We start from the raw sequence: 13390 nt of genomic DNA on the forward strand, positions 1-13390 counted from the left end.
GTTTAGCAAAAGTGGATGCTATCATACATCCAGCGGTGCCGCAAGTGGCGTCCCTTACCTCGCAGATGTCTGCGTTTGCGTCTTACGCTATCAATGCGGTCCTAGAATCTACCAGCCGCACCTCAATGGCGTCCGCCAATTCGGTAGTTTTGCGCAGAGCCTTGTGGTTAAAGGACTGGAAAGCAGATGCTGGTTCCAAAAAATGTTTAACCAGCTTGCCTCTATCTAGAGATAGACTGTTTGGCGAGCCATTGGCTGACATCATTAAACAGTCCAAGGGTAAAGACTCTTCCTTACCCCAGCCCAGATCAAGCAAACCTCAGCAGAAAAAATGGCAGCAGAGGTTTCAGTCCTTTCGAGGTTCGGGCAAGACACAATTCTCCTCGTCCAAAGGGACGCAGAGGACGCAAAGAGTCTCAGATTCCTGGCGGGCTCACGCACGCCCCAAGAAAGCAAATGGAGGAACCGCTTCCAAAGCGGCTACCTCATGACTTCCAGCCCCCCCCCTCCGCATCTCCGGTCGGGGGCAGGCTCTCCCGCTTTTCCGACATTTGGATGTCACAGGTCAAAGACCGGTGGGTGACAAACATTTTGTCTCGCGGGTACAGAATCGAGTTCAGGTCTCGTCCTCCAGCTCGGTTCTTCAGAACCTCCCCACATCCAGACCGAGCAGATGCCCTGCTGCAGGCGGTGGACTCCCTAAAAGCGGAAGGAGTAGTGGTTCCTGTACCGCCTCAGGAACAAGGGCGAGGGTTTTACTCCAATCTCTTTGTGGTTCCAAAAAAGGACGGCTCGTTCCGTCCTGTTCTGGATCTAAAGCTGCTCAACAAACATGTGCACGCCAGACGGTTCCGGATGGAAACCCTCCGCTCTGTCGTTGCCTCAATGTCTCAAGGAGACTTCCTTGCCTCAATAGACATCAAAGATGCTTATCTCCACGTGCCAATTGCTACAGAACATCAACGTTTTCTACGTTTTGTGATAGGAAACGACCATCTTCAGTTCGTAGCTCTGCCATTCGGTCTGGCGACAGCCCCCCGGGTCTTCACCAAGGTCATGGCGGCGGTGGTAGCAGTCTTGCACTCTCAGGGACACTCGGTGATCCCTTACCTAGACGATCTACTTGTCAAGGCACCCTCTCAAGAGGCATGCCAACTCAGTCTACATGCTACGCTGGAGACTCTACAGACGTTCGGATGGATCATCAACTTTCCAAAGTCGAATCTGTCACCGTCACAGTCGCTAACGTATCTTGGCATGGAGTTTCATACTCGAGCAGCGAGAGTGAAGCTTCCGCTGAACAAGCAGCGGTCCCTACAGACAGGGGTGCAATCCCTCCTTCAAGGCCAGTCGCACCCCTTACGGCGCCTCATGCACTTCCTCGGGAAGATGGTGGCAGCCATGGAAGCAGTTCCCTTTGCGCAGTTTCATCTGCGCCCACTTCAATGGGACATTCTCCGCCAATGGGACGGGAAGTCAACGTCCCTGGACAGGAAAGTCTCTCTTTCCCAGACGGCCAAGGACTCTCTACAATGGTGGCTCCTTCCCACCTCATTGTCTCAGGGAAGATCCTTCCTGCCCCCAGCCTGGGCAGTGGTCACGACAGATGCGAGTCTGTCAGGGTGGGGAGCAGTGTTTCTCCACCACAGGGCCCAGGGGACGTGGACTCCGCAGGAGTCCACCCTTCAGATCAATGTTCTGGAAATCAGGGCAGTGTATCTTGCCCTACTGGCCTTCCAACAGTGGCTGGAAGGAAAGCAGATCCGAATCCAGTCGGACAACTCCACAGCGGTGGCATACATCAACCACCAAGGAGGGACGCGCAGTCGGCAAGCGTTCCAAGAAGTCCGGCGCATTCTAATGTGGGTGGAGGACACAGCATCCACCATATCCGCGGTTCACATCCCAGGCGTAGAAAATTGGGAAGCAGACTTCCTCAGTCGCCAGGGCATGGACGCAGGGGAGTGGTCCCTTCACCCGGACGTGTTTCAGGAAATCTGTCGCCGATGGGGAGTGCCGGACGTCGACCTAATGGCGTCCCGGCACAACAACAAGGTCCCGGCATTCATGGCGAGGTCGCGCGATCAAAGAGCTCTGGCGGCAGACGCATTAGTTCAAGATTGGTCGCAGTTCCGGCTCCCATACGTCTTCCCACCTCTGGCACTCTTGCCCAGAGTGTTACGCAAGATCAGATCCGATTGCAGCCGCGTCATACTCGTCGCCCCAGACTGGCCGAGGAGATCGTGGTATCCGGATCTGTGGCATCTCACGGTCGGTCGACCGTGGTCACTGCCAGACCGACCAGACTTACTGTCCCAAGGGCCGTTTTTCCATCAGAATTCTGCGGCCCTGAACCTGACTGTGTGGCCATTGAGTCCTGGATCCTAGCGTCCGCAGGATTATCTCAAGGAGTCGTAGCCACAATGAGACAAGCTAGGAAGTCTACGTCGGCTAAGATCTACCACAGAACGTGGAAGATTTTCTTATCCTGGTGCTCTGCACAGAGAGTATCCCCTTGGCCATTTGCATTGCCCACCTTTCTTTCCTTCCTGCAATCGGGGTTGGAAAAGGGCTTGTCGCTCAGCTCCCTTAAAGGGCAAGTCTCGGCACTATCCGTGTTTTTTCAGAAGCGTCTAGCACGTCTTCCTAAGGTGCGCACGTTCCTGCAGGGGGTCTGTCATATTGTGCCCCCGTACAGGCGGCCGTTAGATCCATGGGATCTGAACAGGGTACTAGTTGCTCTCCAGAAGCCGCCTTTCGAGCCTCTGAAGGAAGTTTCCTTTTCTCGCCTGTCACAGAAAGTGGCGTTTCTTGTTGCGATCACATCGCTTCGGCGAGTGTCGGAGCTGGCAGCTCTGTCATCCAAGGCTCCCTTCCTGGTGTTCCACCAGGACAAGGTAGTGCTGCGCCCCATTCCGGAGTTTCTCCCTAAGGTCGTATCCTCGTTTCATCTTAATCAGGATATATCCTTGCCTTCCTTTTGTCCTCATCCGGTTCACCGGTATGAAAAGGACTTACGTTTGCTAGATCTGGTGAGAGCACTCAGAATCTACATTTCCCGCACGGCGCCCATGCGCCGTTCCGATGCACTTTTTGTCCTTGTCGCTGGTCCGCGCAAGGGGTTGCAGGCTTCTAAAGCCACCCTGGCTCGATGGATCAAAGAACCAATTCTAGAGGCCTACCGTTCTGCGGGGCTTCCGGTTCCTTCAGGGCTAAAAGCCCACTCAACCAGAGCCGTGGGTGCGTCCTGGGCATTACGACACCAGGCTTCGGCTCAACAAGTGTGCCAGGCAGCTACCTGGTCGAGTCTGCACACTTTCACCAAGCATTATCAGGTGCATACCTATGCTTCGGCGGATGCCAGCTTAGGTAGAAGAGTCCTGCAGGCGGCAGTGACACCCCCGTAGGGGAGGGCTGTTTTGCAGCTCTAACATGAGGTATCTCTTTACCCACCCAGGGACAGCTTTTGGACGTCCCAATCGTCTGGGTCTCCCAATAGAGCGCTGAAGAAGAAGGGAATTTTGTTACTTATTGTAAATTCCTTTTCTTCTAGCTCTTATTGGGAGACCCAGCACCCGCCCTGTTGTCCTTCGGGATTTTTTTGTTGTTTGCGGGTACACATGTTGTTCATGTTGAACGGTTTTTCAGTTCTCCGACGTTATTCGGAGTTAATTTGTTTAAACCAGTTATTGGCTTCCTCCTTCTTGCTTTGGCACTAAAACTGGAGAACCCGTGATACCACGGGGGGGTATAGCCAGAAGGGGAGGGGCCTTGCACTTTTTAGTGTAGTGCTTTGTGTGGCCTCCGGAGGGCAGTAGCTATACCCCAATCGTCTGGGTCTCCCAATAAGAGCTAGAAGAAAAGGAATTTACGGTAAGTAACAAAATTCCCTTCTTTTGAGGGCGACAGTTTCCTTTTGGGACCGATCTCCCACTACCATCAACGGGTGGGAGCGTAGAGTGTCGCCTCCACGTACCCCCTCCTGCAACGCTGGATCCTGGGCTGGACGACGGGTTCCACAGACACCGATTTTCCAAAGCCCAGGGTAGAGGCCTGTGCCCCTATAGCCCAATTCCTCAGCCCCTCTTTGCAGGCTCTGAGTTGAATATGGCACCGGTGTGACCGGACACAGCAAGCTGACTCTGCTATTTTCACTACCTGGACTGAAGCAGTGTTTTAAGGTGAGATCCCCCCTGACTGGTTTCCCAGACAAAGAGAGAAAAGACGCTGCAGGGAAGGCTCCCAGGACATTTACAGTATTTATTATGAGAAAGTCCCTTGCTGAGTGCAAGGAAGAGAGCCCCAAGGATCCTGCACACACAGTGTTAACTTTTCTCTAGCTTGCTGGCTGGAGGAGGGAGGAAGTCCTGTATTACCCACAGCGGGGGGGGGGGGGGGTGGGCGGCACACTGACTTAATCTTCGCGCTCTCTTTAGCGCTAAGCCCCGCGGCCGCGCTAAGCCCCGCCCCCCAGGAAAGCGTGCGAAGATCTCCATAGAGCTTAATCCTTCCTGAGGACAGGGCCATCGGCTGATTCTGGTGAGGTGCTTGCTTCACTTGTAGCTCTGCTGAGCATTGATCCCCCTCCTGGCATACTCCTATTAGGAACATGCAAAATTCTAAGGGCACTAAGAGTGCTAAGGCCCACATAGTCTATTATTCAGCCTGCACTGCCTGCCACACTGAGCTACCACGTAAACACACCTCTTCTCTCTGTGAGTCCTGTGCCCCTATAGCCCCCCAAGACCCCCCTGCCACCACCGCCGCAACAGTCAGCCCAGAGCCTAGGGCTCCCAGCCAACCGGAATGGGCACAGTTTCTGTCCCAATCCATGGAAAAACTGTCACAGAACCTGGTGCTGGCTATGCAATGTCGTCCTCCACACCCTTCTGGGTCCCTGGACGGAACGCAGCCTGAGGATACCCCTATGGAGGATCCTTCTGAGGTAATCCGGGCACATGCTTCACTGGTTGCAGGGATCAGGAAAAGAGCACACGGCTGGGTGTCTCCAGAGGCCTCTCCCTCGGGAGCACACAGGGCAGGCTCTCCCACACGCTCCACGGCTTCTGAAGAGCTGGAGGAGGGAGAATGCTGTTTATACCAAGAGGATTCCTTGGTTTCGGCCTCCCCAGATGATCAAACTGCAATCAGACTCCCTTATAGCAGCAATCAACCAAACTCTGCATGTGGAGGATCCCCCATCCACTACCACTGACCATGCGGTCTCCTTTAAGATGGCAAGGAAACCCCAAAAGGTTTTCGCTGATCACCCAGAGTTTCAGGATATCCTCACAAAGCAAAGGGAGAAGCCTGACAGGCGCTTCGGTAACCGAAAACTCATGAAGTCCCGGTACCCTTTTGCCTCACCTGCCCCTAAGAGCTGGGCCGATCCACCCTCGGTCGACCCCCCCCTTCCCCGGTCTCCCGCCTTACCACAAAGACGCTCCTGTCTTTACCCGATGGTTCCTCCATCAAGGACCCGACAGACAGACAGGTGGAGCACCTCGCCTGCTCTGCTTTTGAGGCTGCGGGTTCCACCCTCTCGCCCTCCTTTGCCGCTGTGTGGGTCGCAAAGGCGATCTCGGTCTGGGCAGAATCCCTTAACACTTCGCTTGAGGAATCCCAGTTCACTCATACCTTCACAGAGGTAACAGCTCAAATTGCCGCTGCGGCGGAGTACCTCATGCAGGCCTCCATGGACGCTGCTACCTGCGCAGCGTTTGCCGCCTCAAATACCATAGCCATCCGTAGAGCTCTCTGGCTCCAACAATGGCGAGCGGACTCTGCCTCCAAGAAGTGTCTCACGGGCCTTCCCTTTTTTCCAGACCGATTGTTTGGCGAACGTCTGGACAAGCTCATTTCTGACGCCACGGGAGGAAAGAGTACCTCCCTCCCCCAGCTGAAGTCCAGGACGTCCTTCACCAGACGTCCACAGTCCTCGTTCCGCTCCTTTCGGAACTCATTTGGTTGGTCGACATCCCGTGCTGTCCCTGCCACCAGCCGCGGACAATGCAGGGACCGACCTTCTCAGCTCTCCCCGAAACCCACTTCGTCATGGCAGCCTAGACCGAAACAGTCCAGGACTAGGGAGACTCGGCCACGACGTTTTCCCCCCTCATGACTCCTTCGGCGCCCCGGAAGACACACTCATTGTAGGAGGTCGACAGCAGGAGTGATAATACCTGTCCCAGACGACGAGAAGTTCGGGGGGTTTTATTCCAACCTCTTTGTGGTCCCCAAAAAGGATGGGTCAGTTCGACCCATCCTGGACCTCAAACACCTAAACAAACATGTGCACGTACGGAGATTCAGAATGGAGTCCCTAAGGTCCATTATTGCATCCATGGTCGAAGGGGAATTCCTCGCCTCCATAGCAATCAAGGATGTGTACCTGCACATACCCATCGCCCCAGATCACCAAAAGTTCCTCCGCTTCGCAATTCAGGACTCTCACTTTCAATTCGTACCTCTACCCTTTGGCCTTGCCACCGCACCAAGGGTCTTCACCAAAGTCATGGCGGCCGCCATGAGCGTCCTTCACGCCAGGAAAGTAGTCGTTCTCCCTTACTTGGACGACCTCCTCATCAAGGCCCCCCTCCTTCCGCGACTGCTCAACCAGCGTACAGATCACTGTGGACACCCTATCCCGCTTAGGGTGGCTAGTGAATCTGGACAAATCATCCCCGATCCCATCACGAACCATCACCTTCCTGGGCATGTCCCTGGACACCCGTCGGGGCTTGATCCTTCACCCTCAGGACAAGGTGATCGCTCTTCAACGAGTGGTACGCTGCCTTCTACCTCCTCCATCTCGCTCCATTTGATTCAGCATGAAAGTGCTTGGCAGGATGGTGGCAGCTATGGAAGCAGTACCCTTTGCTCAACTACACCTCCGCCCCCTGCAGCTAGCCCTTCTAGCGGCCTGGGACAAGAGCCCCTTCTCCCTGGACAGACATCTTCACCTGACGCCTTCAGTCAGGTACGCACTCCGCTGGGGGCTTCGGTCATCATCCGTATCGAAGGGGAGATCTTTTCTCCCAGTGAACTGGCTGGTCCTGACCACGGACGCCAGCCTCCTAGGCTGGGGAGCAGTGTACCGGCACCACACTGCTCAAGGACGTTGGACGCCCCAGGAGTCTTTCCTACCCATAAACATCCTGGAACTCCACGCGATCTTCCTCGCGCTCAGAACGTTCTGCCCTCTGCTAGCAGGTCGTCCGATTCGAGTCCAATCGGACAATGCGACAGCTGTAGCCTATATCAATCGGCAGGGGGGCACCCGCAGCAAAGCGGCTTATCTCGAGGCCCACAAGATCCTCAGCTGGGCCGAATCGTCGGGATCAGTGATATCAGCGGTACACATACCGTGGGTAGAGAACTGGGCAGCAGACTTTCTAAGTCGCCAAGGCCTGGCCGCCGGAGAATGGTCTCTCCACCCAGATGTGTTTCTACACATCTGCACTTGCTGGGGCACACCAGACGTGGACCTAATGTCCTCAAGGTTGAATGCAAAGGTACCTGCGTTCATAGCCAGGTCACGAGACCCGCAGTCCATCGGCGCGGATGCTCTAGTCTGCTCCTGGCACCAATTCCGCCTGCCTTACATATTTCCACCTCTACCCCTGCTGCCGCGGGTAATCAGGAAGATCAAGGCAGAGGGAGTCCCGGTGATACTGATAGCACCGGACTGGCCCAGGTGCGCCTGGTACGCCGAATTAGTACAAATGCTCACAGACGCACCGTGGCGCCTTCCAGACATCCCAGACTTGCTGACCCAAGGGCCCATTTCCCATCAGAACTCCAGAGCCCTGAAGCTGATGGCATGGCCATTGAGACCTGGGTATTAACAAGAGCGGGATTCTCCCCCGCGGTTATTTCCACCATGATCAGCTCTTGAAAGCCTGCTTCATCCCGCATTTACCACCGTACGTGGAAAATCTTCCTTTCCTGGTGCAGGGAAACTAACGTCCAGCCTATGCCTCTGGCCATCCCCAGAATTCTCGACTTTCTACAGTCTGGCTTGCAAGCGGGGTTGGCTCTCTGTTCCCTTTAAAGGGCAGGTCTCAGCGCTCTCAATCTTCTACCAATGCCGCCTGGCTCAAAAACCGCAAGTCAAGACCTTCCTCCAGGGCGTTTCCCATCTAGTTCCCCCGTACAAACGGCCGCTGGAACCATGGGACCTCAACCTCGTTCTGGACGGTCTCCAGAGGTCTCCCTTTGAACCCCTCAAGGAATCCTCCCTTGCTCTTCTGTCCTGGAAGGTAACATTCCTGGTGGCAATTACGTCCATCAGACGGGTTTCGAAGCTAGCAGCACTCTCTTGCCGCAAGCCTTTTCTGATCTTTCACCAGGACAAGGTGGTTCTGCGCCCCCTTCCGGATTTCCTTCCAAAAGTTCTTACCCCGTTTCATTTGAATGAGGACATTGTTTTGCCTTCCTTTTATCCACACCCGGTTCATAGGGTGGAAAGGTCTCTGCATTCGTTAGACCTAGTCAGAGCTCTCAGATATTACATATCCAGGACAGCCCCCTTTAGGAAATCGGACTCTTTGTTCGTCATTCCTTAGGGGCCTAAGAAGGGACAGGCAGCTTCAAAGGCGACTCTGGCTCGCTGGATTCGCTCTGCGATCCAGGAAGTCTACCGCTTGCAACTCAAGCCCATTCCTAGTGGGCTGCGGGCTCATTCCATGCGAGCAGTTGGCGCTTCGTGGGCCATTCGGCATCAGGCTTCAGTGGAACAGGTGTGTAAGGCTGCGACCTGGTCTAGCCTACATACATTTTCAAAGCATTACAGAGTCCATACCCAGGTTTCAACTGAGGCAAATCTGGGTAGGAAAATTCTGCAAACGGCAGTAGAACACCTCTCTCAGTAGGCGCTCCTGGCTGTCTGGGACTGGTTCCTAGTCCTTCGGTTGTGTTGTCTTCTTTTATGTTTCCCACCCATGGACTGCTTTAGGACGTCCCATGGTCCTGTGTCCCCCAATGAGGCGTCAGAGAAACGGATTTTTGTGTACTCACCGTAAAATCGTTTTCTATTGGCCATCATTGGGGGACACAGCACCCAACCTGTTGCCCTGTTGAGCCTTGGTTCTCTCAGTACCTTATTTGGTTATGACTCTTCTTTTCTCATGTTCCTCTGTTGAGAAGTTTTTACTGGTTTTTCTCCTACTGCTTGTGTACTAAAACTGAGGCTGCCTGGCCCGGCCAGGGGGTGTATACTGCAGAGGAGGAGCTATGCTTTTGCATCTCCTTAGTGTCCTCCTATGGATAGGCAGCATAACACCCATGGTCCTGTGTCCCCCAGTGATGGCTAAGAGAAAACGGTTTTACGGTGAGTACACAAAAATCCGTTTGTCAAAGGCCTTTCACCGAGCTAACCTGTTTTGCTTTGCACTAATGAGGGGCAACAACCCTGAAACACTTGTCTGCACATAGTTCATTCTTATCCTAAGTCACATGGGAAGGCTTTTTAAAAATTGACTTACTGGATTGTTACTTGTAAAAGTAGGCTATAGAGACCCAGCTATTGTCTAGAGCATCTATGACAAAAGCTGGAATAAGGCCTTTAGTATCAATTTCACAATTTAGAATAAAAATATCATTTCATGTACAATTTAATAACGTATAGAAGTATTAGACGGGGTTCAGGGACACAATAAAAAAAAAAAGCTTATGATTTATGTTTTGTTTTTTTTTTGTGTCCTTGTGCGCTCAGCGTGCATTCGCCCCAGTCTATTCCATATCATATAATTCGGAGCCATGGGAGGTATTTATCAAGATTAGTATTTTATACACTAGCCATGAAAAGTCCTCGGGTGTATCTTCTCCATGCAGCAGAATAAACACATCTGCTCCAGCCATGAGCTAAAGATGATTTCTGCTAAAATTTAAAGGGAACCTGTCACCAGGATTTTCGCTATTAAACTAAAAGAATCCCCTTCTGCAGCTCCTGGGCTACATTCTAGAAAGGTTCATCTTGCTACTGGCCCCCCTTTCAGACCTAAATAAACACTTTATAAAATATTACCTTTTGCTATGGTAATGAGGTTTGCTGGCCCCGTGGGCGGGGCTGTATTTCGTCTGTTATCTCCCCTCCTGTCGCTGTTCGCTGTCCACCAGTGTTCATTTCCATAGATGAGGCCGCCGTCCTCCTCTTCTGCAGTGCTCCGGGAGTCTCGCGCATGCGCAGTGGCACTATCGCGGGTCTGAGCACTGTTTTCAAAACGTGAGCGCCGGTGATGTAGTGCAGGCGTGAGATTATGGGCGGGTACTTGGATGACGCTGGTAATGACATTCACAGCGCCGCCCATAATCTCGCGCCTGCGCAATAACATCACCGGCGCTCACGATTTGAAAGCAGTGCTCAGTCGCGTGATAGTGCCACTGCGCATGCGCGAGACTCCCGGAGCACTGCGGAAGATGAGGACGGAGGCCTCATCTATGTAAATGACCACTGGGGATTGGCGAACAGCGGCAGGAGGGGGGATAACAGACAAAATACAGCCCGCCCCCGGGGCCAGCAAACCTCATTACCATAGCAAAAGGTAATAGTTTATAAAGTTGTTAGGTCTGAAAGGGGGGCCAGTAGCAAGATGAACCTTCTAGAATGCAGCCCAGGAGCTGCAGAAGGGGAGTCTTTTAGTTTAATAGCGAAAATTCTGGTGACAGGTTCCCTTTAAGCCACGTTGTAAATGATAGTGAAAATTGCAAGGCCCGATTGGCCATGGAGCCCGGCGGACAAACATCTACATTTTTTATTTATTTATATATTTTTGCAACTATGCATTGGACAACAATTAGCAATTACAGGCGCGCATCGATAGCTTGTGGCTGCTAGCTATGACTTCAGGTCAGTCAGTATGGGAACGGAACGGTGCCAGAAATGGCAGAAGGCGGTGGGTGGTAAGTATAGTATCAGAGCAGGGAACAGACATTAGTGAAACCTTTTTTAGTAGTGAAAAAAAATGCTTGAGTGGTGCTTTAAATAGAAGCCATATTATGGCTCCATACAAAAGTATCACATTGATGGAGCCACGTTCTTGAGGCCACGGGTCATAAAGGTGTCGCTCACGCTTCCCGCTGTCTATAATTCTCCCATAGAAAATGCCACCACAGTATCCTGATGTAACTCGTCTGTGTAAATGTTTTGCAGGGAGGATAAAGAGGCAGAGCCTGTTACTGTTTCTACAAGGCCATCACGAAGAGCTAAAAGCATAGCCATGGAGAAAACGAAAATGAACCTCTCCAAGCTTCTCAACGAAGAGGCAAAATGATCCGTGTAATATTTCTGTAGACATAGAAGAAACATTTTGTATCCAGAGACCTATATATGTATTCACAATGTAACTATTGTACCACAATAAAACAGTCCGTCTGCTTTAGATTTTTCTTAGATATATCATAAGACATTACTAACAGTTGACGTTTTAATCTTTCAAGAATTCTGCCAAGGCTGAATGTTCACACCCCCACGCTTCACAGTCAGTGCGGACCCCAATGTTTCCAGTTCCAAACTTTACATCGTCAGAAATGCTTATAATCTAGAAACACTCATCTGAATTCCTGGCATTCATTACATATGTGCTGCAGATATTTCTGCACCAAATCATCTTTCCCAGGAAGAATGCTGCATAAAAAAACAGGCTTTTTTTGCCGTATTTTTTTACTTGCATTTTTTTCCCATGCAGTAGAATGGGTTAAAAACGGTGAAAAAAATTGACATACAAGCATGAGAGCTCAGGAATTTCATTCACATTCACAAAAAATACAGGACAAAAGTGCAACATATGCTTAATGTGCGCATATACCTAGAAGTGATTTTAACTCCACCACCACCGAGCGTTTTTTTTTTTTTTTCCGCCTCTTCGTCCAAGAGCCTTAACTTTTTATCGCTCTGTCAAATTAGCCATATGAGGACTTGTTTTTTGTGGGGAGAGTTGCGCTTTTGAATGAAACAATTAATTTTTTCATGTATTGTACTGTAAAACGGGAAAAAAAAAGTATGGAGAAATTACAACAAAAAGTGCAATTCCACAATTTTTTTTTTGTTTTTTTTTGTTTACCATGTTCACTATATGTAAAATTGACCTGGCAGTATGATTCCACAGGTCAGAAAGAGTACGTAGATACCAAATATTTAGGTTGTGAACATGTTGAGTATTTTGTTATATCTGCCAAGAGATGAAGAAATTGTGCATAAATTTCTGCAACCAAAGTCCCCTTAGGGCTTTTGAAGCTGCAATCATGCTATTGCTTATGCTGTAAAGAGCGGTGCATTAGCAGTGCTCTGTATATCGATGACTTCCTATGAATGCCGGCTCACCGTACATTCACTGTATACACTGTAATTTTAATCAGACTGTTACGAACATAGAGGTACCACATATATGGAAAAGAAGGTTGCTTCAAACGTCTGTATGATTTTTATTTTTTTTTAGATTTGTTTAAACACTTTTTTTTTTTTTTTTCTGTATTTTAGTTCCTTTAGGGGGCTTGAACCTGCGTTCATCTAATCACTTCTGCTGTATACAGCAATACCACAGTATTGTATGAACCCTAACAGACTGACATTCACAGGATTACTGTCATGACTGGCATCTCCAGCACACCTGGACCCCCCTGAATTACACTGATGGTTGGTTAGAACAGAACGCCCCCAGGACTTGAGCCATAAATACTGCTGTCACAGATTAACTGCAGTAGTTAAGAGTAGTGATGGATGGACTCTCAGATAACCGGGACGGACAGGTCTACCTAGGGTTAAAAAAAACCCAAAAAACTGGTTACGACCAGGATTGATCCCAATTATCTGGTCGGATGCCTTTGACAATACAAGTCTATGGAGATAAAAATCTGGCGATTTTAAAAATGGTGGTAGAAGGAATAGAAGCAAGCGCTTTATACTTACCGAGGCTCCGGTGCAGCTATAACTGCTCCCACGGCCGCTCATTTACTTTCATACATATGCTCTGCTTTCCCCGCCCACCGGCATCTGTGATTGGGGGCAGTCAGACGCGCCTCCACCCTGAGTGTCAGCCGACTGCTTCCAATCACAGACGCTATGTGCGTCTATCGAATAGTAAAAGTAAATTTAAAAAAAAATCTTGGCTGTGAATCAAAATAAGAGGAACCACATGTGGCTTTTTTTATAAATTAAATAAATAATTTAAAAAGAACTGCGGGCGGTCCCCCCAATTTAATATCCAGCCATCATAAAGCCCTACTGCTGGGGACTGGTATTCTCAGACTGGGGAGGCCTATAGTTATTAGGCAGCCCCCCAGCCTAAAAATAGCAGCCTGCAGCCTCCCAGGATTGTCCCATCATAAGATGCAACAAGCCTGGCGCTTTAATCGGCTCTTCCCACTTGTCCAGGTGCAGTGGCAATCGGGG

General features: G+C 50.8%; 1 protein-coding gene across 1 annotated transcript in view; it reads left to right on the forward strand.

The window, feature by feature from the left end:
* Window positions 1-11381, forward strand: part of NCAPG (non-SMC condensin I complex subunit G) — a 246325-nt gene extending 234944 nt beyond the window's left edge. Inside the window, exon 21 of the mRNA XM_075333625.1 lies at window positions 11153-11381. Coding sequence (XP_075189740.1) covers window positions 11153-11273 — 121 coding nt within the window. The 3' untranslated portion in view covers window positions 11274-11381. The remainder of the gene's footprint in view (window positions 1-11152) is intronic.
* The last annotated feature ends 2009 nt before the right edge of the window (window positions 11382-13390 follow it).

This window comes from Anomaloglossus baeobatrachus, chromosome 1 (assembly GCF_048569485.1).
Source record: "Anomaloglossus baeobatrachus isolate aAnoBae1 chromosome 1, aAnoBae1.hap1, whole genome shotgun sequence".
In the NCBI taxonomy this organism is placed as follows: Eukaryota; Metazoa; Chordata; class Amphibia; order Anura; family Aromobatidae; genus Anomaloglossus; species Anomaloglossus baeobatrachus.